The 10,706-nt window shown below is 39.4% G+C and overlaps 1 protein-coding gene across 1 annotated transcript; it reads right to left on the bottom strand.

The window, feature by feature from the left end:
• Nucleotides 1-1,242: 1,242 nt before the first annotated feature.
• On the bottom strand, nt 1,243-10,447 carry LOC131473018 (centrosomal protein of 78 kDa-like). Its single transcript, XM_058650537.1, has 13 exons — nt 10,080-10,447; nt 9,813-9,988; nt 7,898-7,970; nt 7,713-7,816; nt 6,261-6,435; nt 6,062-6,175; nt 4,714-4,807; nt 4,501-4,543; nt 4,267-4,383; nt 4,075-4,152; nt 3,211-3,392; nt 2,844-2,982; nt 1,243-2,148 (listed from the first exon to the last, which is right to left on the bottom strand). The coding sequence occupies exons 1-13, from the start codon at nt 10,330-10,332 to the stop codon at nt 1,738-1,740; spliced, it is 1,959 nt and encodes a 652-aa protein (XP_058506520.1). The 5' UTR covers nt 10,333-10,447; the 3' UTR covers nt 1,243-1,737.
• Between the last annotated feature and the right edge of the window lie 259 nt (nt 10,448-10,706).

Below are 10,706 nucleotides of genomic sequence, written 5' to 3'. Positions count from 1 at the left end.
TTTAAAGCATATGTCATAATGATAGCAGTTTTGCAGAGGATTAAAATAGAAGTGACCCCTAAATGTGCACCATCTGTGTGTGGCCAACTGAAAATTCCCTCCGACATAAAGTGCAGAAGGCTTTCGTTGAATCACCACTGACGGGCTTACCCCACGTCTTTTTAACTTCCCATAATTTGTTGTAGCTGCACAGTCTCTTCTTTTTTGCAGGTTTATCCTTTGTAGTTTAATTTGGATGAATTTGCACGTTTACTTACAGTATATTGATCATGTGCGACTGATGCAGGACTCCACCTCGTCTCCCGCCACGAGGTGGGAGGGCACCTGTCATCATCACTCAAGTGTCGTGATCAGCACTACTGCTGCTGTTGTTGTTGTATCATTCAGTGGTTAGATCAGCGTAACAGTCAATAAACAGGACAAGAGAGGGGACGTACGGGACAAATAAATTAGGCCCAATATGTGGGACGTCCCGGCTAATACGGGACAGTTGGCAACCCTACGTACAACCAATATGCTCAGCAGCTACAACAAGAGTAGTTCTTCTTCTACGGTTGAATATAAAGCAGGACACAGCACCAAACTTCACCTAAAGAAAGGAGCAGTGCCAACAATACATATATTACAATTTTTACAAACCGTAAAACTCACTTTGTGCGCTTGTTTTGTTGTTTAGCCTTAGTGATAGCCGGCTACAGGCTAAGCTACACGCGTTCACTCGTGTTTCATTTGCATGTATCTGCTGTCCTGCAGCAGTCTTTGCGATGGAGGTGGTCCACTTGTCACAGTGTCTGCTCTGGGTCAGACTCAGGATCAAATGCGTAAGGAATTACGCCGAGGTGTGACATAATGTTGATAATTGCTAGCGGTGCATCCGCCTTTACAGAGGGGGAGCTGCGGGTCTGAGAGCTGACGTGCCAATTACATCACTTCCAGGTAACTGGCCAATCACAAGACAGTCCGTGTTCCGCGGGTGTGGTTTTGGTCTGAAACAGAGCGGCTGACGAGAGCGTCAGTGATGAGACATTTACATCGGCTCATTTGCAGTGACTAGGAGGTTTTTGACCATAAACATAACTTCATGTTTGTAAGTACACCTCCGTATCTCACATAGGACCATGCTATGGCCTCTTTGAAGAAAAAGAAAAAGAAAACTGGTTTTGCTATTAGTCTGTATTTAGTTTTGAGAAGAACTTATAAAATGTAATACACAAAGGAGCAGCTGTGTGTGTTTGTGTCTGTGAGTGCTGCCATATATTAATACCAGAGAAAACACTGAGCCTGTTGTTATTAATGAGTGAATGTGTGAAACGCTGGTGATGGTGACGCTATGCATGCTGCTGAATGAATGAGGTTGCCTTTCTTAAAAGGTCACCCACAATTCAGGAAAGATAAGCAATATACCTATATTTTGAAAAGATTAAACCGTCAACTCCTGCCCCCCCTCCCTTTGGTGAGTCCTGTGACTCACTTTATGTCTGGTGCAGTTTTAAGTTATGTTGTGTATCCCGCGTAATACCTACACCGTGTGCATCATTACGTGGTGTTGCTGAATGTGATATGTTTGATCAGACAAAACCTCATCAAAGATTTTTGACTGTTGTGTTTATTGACTCTTTAAAGTTTCACCAAAAACTCTTAGCAGAGTCTTTTGACTATAGAAACTGTGCAGAACATGGGTCAGTTGATGCCCGGTGCTTCAATTGGCAGCCAGTTCCCTGCCTTACCCCTGTTCCTTCACCCATCTGATCCCACAGACACACAGGTAATGTTCGATCGCACGGAGGATCTACCATGAGAACCATTGCTCTGGGAATCAGGACTTCTGTGAAGGAGGTCGCTCAGGTGTGAACTTCTGCTACTGCTTCTGCTTTGTTGAATCTGATGTGATTCACCAAACAAAACCTCATCGACTGATTTTTTGCTATAGACGCTGTGCTCAGGACCCACATCATGCCAAAAATAAGGCTTGTAATACTGATCTGGTCCTTTTTCAGCCATACCAGATTGTATTGCAGGATCAGAGGCCTTACTAACGGTCACATCTTGTTGCATGTCTTCAAAGAAGTGCTTCCTGATGGAGGATGGAGATCTGGGTGTGGCTGTTTCTCTTGGGCCATCAGGGAGAGTAGGGGGATCACTATGTACCTAAAGACAGAAATGAGCAGAGATGTGATCCTAAAGTTTTTTTTTCTCTGAGGAACTCAAATTTTCCAAAATGAATATGGTCAGATGTGACACAGAGGTGGTTTTGACAAATCTGCACTTGAAGTAAGCAAGCCTCCATTGCTGTCTTGGCATCCCCACACAGCTTCAACTTCCTGGCTTTGCAATCTCACAATTTTCTACTTTCAACTGTCTTTGTACCATTACATTGATGCACAGCAAGTAAAGAAGGACCTGCGCGCTAGTCTGCTGCTTAGTGGTGACAACAGTAAGTGAGCACGATCTTATCATTAAATGTATCTTAGCCATTAGCTTGTATGTTCTACATATTGCAGGATGCCAAAAACAGAATGGTCATTATCATTTAAATATTGTAATAGTTTAGAAGGGAATCTGCAAAGTTTATTTTCAGTATGGAATCAGTGTTTACAGGCCGGACATACAGTATGTACTACAGTCTTTATAGTTGTTTTGTTGGGTTTTTTTTTGTGGATAAAGACATTTCCTGAAATGATGCCATGTTGATGGTCAACATTTTCACAACAGCAAAGAAAAAGATTGAATTTTGTTCCATTTCCATGTGGATAGATTTAAATGAAAGTAATTGGAGCCCGACTATAAAACAGTTCACCAAAACGATATGGATTTGTGGTCATTTGTGATCATTGCATCCTTACCAAAGAATGAAAAGCAACCGTCTGTGTCATAGCATTCCGAACATCCAAATACGTTCCAGTTGTAGTGGACAGCTGAGGTATTCCCAGAGGATGGAAATCTGAAGCGTCATGTCCAGCCATTGCAGCAAGCTCACCTAGGCTATTAAACATGAGACAAAATAGAAATAAGTTTTTATTTTAAAGTACAAATGTCACATTAAGTAAATAGTGAAATTACTAAATGGTTTCTGTAGCAACAAGTGCCTTTTTATGAGGTCAAGCCATGACTGGAGGCATCTGAAATGCTTATACAATTATGTTTACTGTTGCAGTAGATCCAGACGCCAGTTGGTGAAGTCCAAATTTAAAAGAGAAACCAGTTACCCACCCAGCATCCCTGAGGAGATCCAGGAAGGCATGGAACTTGATAAATGATTTCTCTATACTCTCAAGTACAGCCTCATCCTCAAGAACACTGACAGTACGCGGTGCTGACCTGGAGCCAGCGGCTGCAAGCGCCTCTGGCATGGAGTGTTTAGCATCAGGAAGACATGCCTTCCATATCTCATACTGAAAACGAATAAGAAGAAAAGGCAACAGTGGAGTATCATTATTTATTAGGCATTTACAGCCATATCGGTAACATGTAATATTAATTTGAATTGGTAAATGAATCATTTGGTTTGCTCCGGACATCCCGTGACCCAGTTTCCAAAAATGAACAGGACTGGTGCTGGGTTCAACCTGCCAGAAACAGCCACACATTATTCCAGACCTGCAGTATGACATCTTCAACTTGTTCTCACTGAAAGCACAACAACCTCATAACAGTGATTCACCTGAGCCGTCTTTCTGGATCTGTGGGGATCCGGTAAAATGCTCTTCCGTTCTCTGTATGTTTTGGCATCACCATCTATCCACCCGCATATTATCTGATTTTTGTGTTGTCAAGGATGTACAGTACGTCTTTTCCTTCCATAGGGCGTTACCTTGGTTGTGTGATGTCAGCTACATACGGATAAGTCTTGACTTAAAGATTGAAAAGAAATCACAAAAAAAACTCCTGCGACCCATCTGTGGGTCCCGACCCAGACTTTGGTCATCACTGTGATAAGAGATAATAAGGGTGAAGCTATTCAGTCCAGACATGGATTGAACAGATCTTTAAATTGAGGGTGTTAGAATGATCAGAACTTATATTCTTGGTGTATTACCCAGCTTAGTCAAACAGAGTAAAGCTATTTAAACTCACCTCCTTGAGCCTTGACTCAGCTCTCAGTCTGGCTGTGCTCTCCTTTGCCAGCCTCAGACGACACTCACTCAGCTCCATCTATCGGAAAAAGGATAACACACACACACATCCAAAAACCGATCCAGACATTTGTCTCCAAAAGAAATACATTCCACAAAGATCCTTTTTGGGACATAACCCATTTTCAGTCACCTGCAAACGGTCAAACTGTCGTCCACTGACCCCATCCTGGTCCTGGACATATACTTTTAATCTTTTCTCTTCCTTTTCTCCTTTTAGGTCCTCAGCAATCTGATCAGTAGTTGCACCCTAATGAAAACAACATATACAACATTTTAAATTTTACATTCTGTGTACATCCTTGACGTAACCTCTTCTTCTAATAGTGGAATAAACGCAATGTAGTAAAACAAAAAAAAAACTTACGTTAAAGCTTTGTTTTGCCACAGTTCCTACATAAGGAAGACCCCTGCAAAAAAATCATCCAGCAAAAAGATAATTGATCCAGGTTAATGTTATAGTACCCTGTAAATACACTGTAAAAATAGGTTAGAATTATATTCCTTAAAACCTACAGTGTGTTTTTTTTTTTTTTTTTGGTTCTTAATGGTAAACAAAATAAAAATGACAACATCTCACCTCCGGCGTCCAGCTCGTGCCGCAGCATGCCAAGGAACGTGTTGGGAGCGTGGAGGAGGTTTCTGTACCGGAGCAACACTTGAACTGCGGGTTTCTGCAAGAATAAGAACAACGTGAAAAGGTGGATATTAAAGAACAAAGATGTGCTCGGACTAAAATATTTTTTTATATGCATCTGTTAACAATCGGTGGTCATACTGTCATGGATGCAAAGCCTTCATGCTGTTTAAACAAGGAAATTGTTGGCAAAAAAAATGACTATTAATACAATTTGTTGAATCTGATATTATTCACTAAACAAAAACAATATTGTGCAAAAGCAGGGTTTCTGGTTTATGTGTGCATCAACATTGAAACAACATAAACAATAATAATAATAAATGTTATCAAAGCAATGATATATAATTTGATTTCATACTTTGTTGTAGTAGCAGTAATAGTTGTGTGTATTTACATTAAATCAACATCATCATGTAAGGTTTGATCAAATTTTTCTATCTCATACAGTCAGAAAATAAAAGAAATCCAATATGTTCAGTAAATTGCATCAATTATGAGTCAGATTTGCTCTCTGCATCTTTACTAAGTGATGATATGGTCACTCCCAGGATTTAGTTTGAATAAAAAATACACAGTTTTTTTTCTTATCTGCACTCAGAACACAGGTAGTGATTGTTTTACATCATGACAGAAACACAAAACCATAAAAGTTTCAGGAGGGCAGTCTGCTGCGACAAAAACCTGGATGTTCAGCAGTTTGGGGACAACAGAGGTTACACACTGGAGCTTTAGTAGTTGAGAGAAACACTTAAAATGTGTACGTGCCTGTCCTGATTCTTCTGGGCACTGGTTGCTTCATTGGACCTGGAACTCTCTGTGGCTCAGTGGCTGCAGGCTTGATCCAATGATACTGCTGTAAATTCAAAAACTGATTTGATGACACAGCTTTCCATCAGACATCGAGCACTAAGCTATTACACGGCAAATGCATTTTTTTCCCCCCTCATAGTGATAGTAGCTGCAGGCACTAACCTGCAGAGACTGTCCACCGGAATTTCTGTTCCTCTTTACTTTCTCTGTTATAGCTTTAATTAGGCCCTTGTCTGTAAAAGAAAACATTTTACAGTCTTATTTTTATTATGCCGTAGACCATTAAATTTATAATTCCAGTGCTACAGCCTCATAACTTTTAGTAAAAAAAGTAAACAAAAGGACATGACCATGCACTAGCTCACGTGGGACTTTGTACTGAGTGTATAGGCCATGTAACAAATAATTTTACTTTTACTTAATTATGCTTCAAATAACTGTAAAAGGGTGACTGAGGCTGTTCTAGATGATGTCTTACCGACCGAGGGGTTACTGTGAATATCCAGTACACACAGAACAGAATTGGTTTTCACAGCTTCAAGCAAATGGTAAGCTCCTTCATTGGAAAGACCACATCTCTGTAGGTCCACCGCTGTTCAGTCACACAAGAGAAACATAAAACATGGACAGTGATAATCCTCTATCTTTGTTTTGTATTGCTCTCAGGGTTCACTTGCCTTTCATCCAGAAATCCTCTGCCAGTTCATGCCCAATAGCAGCGGCACCACAGTCCCCGATCAAAGAGTTACCGTTAAGAGTGACACGGCGAAGACCTCCCATTTCTTCCAAGTGTGGATGACGATATCTGAGAGACTTCGCCCACGCGATACCCTGCCTCTGCACACCCTGATACTGAGGGGGGAAAAAAAAACACTTGGAAACTTGCAAACATTGGTCAATTCTGCATTGCCAACATGCATCTCAGCTTCAAAACTCTTTCTCACAACATCATACGTGTAATCAAAGTAAGCTCATTTATCCACAACACGTCTCACTGCGGAAGCAAGCACAGTCAAAGTTGGAATAAAATTAGATAAATCTGTATTTTATTGTAGAATATAACTACATTGAGTGTGCTGACTTATTATGTATTGTAACAAGAATGAATCAGCAGCAATTAATTGACATTCATGTTGTCCGTACCTTTTTATAGTGACTAACAGTACTAAATACAATGTAAAAATACATTTTATACTGTGTAATGTTTTAATCACAAAATTCTAGGGGCAGAATAAAAATAAATAAATAGACTTATATGACACAAAAACTAAAAGTATTTTACATCATCCTGATTGTGTCTATCACTTTAAGTTTGCTCCACATACACCTGTTTTTGACAGTGTGACTTCAGTTTTGACCAATTCTTGTTTGTCATTGCAAAAATAACTTAATTCAATGTTTAATGTATAATTGTAGCAGCATTGCAAAATCCTTTATTGCCAAGAAAGGACATCACCAACAACAAAGAAGAAATACTTTCAAAAACATTCATTTTGTTATTTATATTTCCTGCAACTTTTACTTTACTTTATTCCACTACAATTCCTAAATAAATTGTGTATTTTTACTCCACCACATTTCCCCTAAATACCTTTGTCACTCGTTACTACCAGATAAAATCAGAAGAAGAGTTGGTAATGGTCTGTATTTATATAGCTCTTTTCTTGTCTTGATGAGCTGCTTTACACTTGAGATTTGCCATTCACCCATTTTTTGTTCTTGCAAAAAGAGTGTCTTACTCAACGGCGCATATAGACCAGGAATTGAACCCACAACCTTTCAGTTGAAAGACAACTGGCCCTACCACTTAATCTTTACTCCTCATTTACTTTTACTTTTACTTCTAAAAGTTAATTAAATCTCATATCAGAAAATTACTTTTGATATTTAAGGACAGTCAATGTCATATACTGTACTTCTGGACTTTTACTTAAGTAATATTAAAAAGTGACTTCAACTTCTACCAAAGTCATTTTCTTATACTTGTACTTTTACTCTAGTATCTTACTCTTTTATGTATTATATGCAAGACTGGACATCGCAGATGAAGTCGTCCAAAATCTAAGATATCTTGTCTCATGTCACATACATGTCATGGCAGTAAAAGTGTTAAAAACTAGATTTTCCACCTTGATGATGCTTGCGATGTGCTCTGCTCCTCTCCAAGTGAGATTGCACCCTGAGAAATCTACTCTCTTGATGTTTGGAGAGTGCTTCACAATTTTACAAATGACTGAAACATAAGACATCACACAGTTACAACATGAACACAAACACAAACAATATAACTCCAATACTGTGAACACACACATACCCTCCAAACCCTCGTCCGAGATTGGGCAATTGGCCAGAGAAAGGTGTTCCAGGGACATACTTTTTTCCAAACCCTACAAAAATAATTGGTTTGGTTCATAATTTATTAATGATATTTGTATGCAAAACATAGTGGCTATTTGAATGAATTTTTACTGATTTTTTTAATTTCCAGGAAGGGCTGCAAATGTCTGCCATGCAGAGCTTTATGCGTTTCAAAGTGGTTGGTAGGAGGTAAATTTATCAGCACGAATGTCTGTGGTAAAATATTTTAATGGACTGATATGGCAGAAGTTTGAGGTTGTGATGTGCTGTCATACTAAAAAGTGTTTTTTGAGTGTTTATTGTACAATCCAACAGACTTAGGGTCATTTTCTTTCTTTTTGGACACATTGTTCCAGTTGCAAAACAAACTCCAGTTGTGAAGCCTCGACATTTGTGTCAGCGGCGATGTGTCTGGCGCTAGCCCCCGCTGATGTCATCAACGACCTTTGGCGGGTTTTGAAGTAAGCTATGGCCACTGCATTAACACCACCGATCCATCATGTATCTGATCTCCTTCGTGTGCACTTTTCACGGCGATCGTTTGGAGAAAAAGGAAATTATTTCAAGAGGAAGACCTACACTGAAGAGGTACATCATTTCCGGTAGTTCAAGTGTTAATGATACATTTATAAAAATGTTTTCAGAAGTGGTGAGGACAAAACTGTTGATCATAAATAGTGCCGTAGCTGACGCCTATGCTTATGTTGAAACTTGTTTTTGTGTCATATAGAGGCTTGAGAAATTGCGGTTGCCTAGTGAGTGACATAAAGGAAGATGTGGTGGTAATGATGCAGTAGCCTATAGATGGGCAGTGGTGTGCGTGTGCGCTATGGTTGTTGCAGATCAACTGTCTCGTGAATATAGTGCATAATAGTGTGTTTTGTATGTGGTTGTGTTTGTGTGTGTTTTTTTTGTTTTTTTTACTGAAGGCCCTGACTGAAACCCCACGGTACGCTACTGCCGTTACCTGCAACAAGGCACCTGTTGGATGAAACCAGATGTCAATCAAACTGGTGCCCTCTCATGTGCCATGTTTTTTCATCTATTTTCTTCCAAATGGGAACATAATCTACAAAATTGGCATCAAGTTATATTAAAGAAGAGCAGAAACTGATGATTGAGACAACTGATTCCTCAGAAAATGTTTACTGTTTAATGTTGATACTAAGTCAATGCTTAAGGCCCTGAAATGCTGGGCCTGGATATGAGTGTCTTGTTTGTTAAAGTCGTAAACCAAGGCTTCCAATCACATTGTTTCAATTGTTTTGACAAACACTTACTACCAAAACCTTGTCTAATGATTGCTACAAACATTTCTCTCTCACTTTCTCGCAATCAAAATATGTTTCTCCTCCCAGGTGGAACACCTGACTCGGTAAGGTTTAGTTCCTATTTATAACCTCTTACAATTTGGCTCCTACAGATGAAAATCAAGTGAGAAGTAGTAGCTCTTTTTCTTCTTCTTTCAAGGTGATCTAACACATCTACACTACTCTACACTTTTTTGCTTTTCTATTAGGGATAGTACCTGGTACTGGTGCTTTTTTTTGGTCACTGCTCTAGCGAGGTTCCAATCGTGCTGAGCCGATACTAAAATGTGATGTCAAAAAACTGCCGATCACTGATTGGAGAACGTCATCACTGGAAGAGTCATGAGTGCAACGTCAGTTGAAAGAATCAAACTGAACAATACGAGCCCGTCCATGTTGAGGAGGTACTACAGAGTAATGGAAAATGACGTGCCTGATACCAAACCTGCGCATACTGTATTATGGAAAAGCGCCAATAGTGTTGACTGTAGCATAAATTAAATAAAACTATACAATTGTTGAACTTGGACAGTTTATACTGCAAATAATGCTTTGTTTGACCTTTTTCAGTGTGATGAGGTCCCTTTTATTCAGTGGAAGTCCATTAAGTCGTAGAGTCTTTAGGTTGGAGGAGATAGTCAGACACTCTCTTAGGGCCTTGCACAGCTCAAGTGTCATGTCCTTGGAGCAAATGAATGGGATTTCCCTCCTAGATGTAGGCCTATAATACCTTTTATCTAAAATTAGAGATGACAAAATCAGAAATTAAGTCAGAAATTAAGAAAAATAAATAATGGGTCCTTTTTAAAAAAAAAAATCCTGACTTACCTGCATTTTCAGAACCAAGATGAGTGCTTCTTATTGCAATGTGGTTCAAGTGTTGATTGATAGAGATAGAGTTGAGAACAGGTTGCAAGTCTCTGAGATCCAGCCTGTCTCCATTAAAGTCCAGCATTCCTTTGTCAAGATGTCTCTTGATAGCAGTGAGAGGCATAGAATCCTGTCTGGCACAAGCAAAGCCATAGTAAGCCAGAAAGTCAGTGGCACCCTGCCTTAGCATCTGAGCATTGTTCTGCTTCATCTTTGATCTGGGAGGAAAGCTGATTTAAAAGTTTAATTTTACTTCGACTTAAGAGTAACAAGTCCAAGAAGTGCATTTGATCTGTATGTGGGTTGCTGTCGCAACAGTAGGTAAATTCTTCTGCCTTTGATTTGCGTTCGAAGGATCTCAGTTTAAAAAATCCCATTTTAAGTAATCACAGTTCAAAGTTCTTTAACAGATCAAAGTTGTCTTTCAACATAGTTCAAAGTTCAGTGCAACATTCCTTTCAATACAGCTCAAGGTTATTTCCTCTAATCCTTAGATCCTCCTCGTGGTTCCTCTTTTTGGACCCATCCAGCAGGTATATCATATCAAAGGTCAGTAATGGAAATACAGAGATGAGATGAGGAGGG

Source organism: Solea solea, chromosome 14, assembly GCF_958295425.1.
Source record: "Solea solea chromosome 14, fSolSol10.1, whole genome shotgun sequence".
NCBI lineage: Eukaryota > Metazoa > Chordata > Actinopteri > Pleuronectiformes > Soleidae > Solea > Solea solea.
The sequence above is the reverse complement of the archived record's forward strand: the minus strand, read 5'-3'. Positions and strand labels throughout refer to the sequence as shown.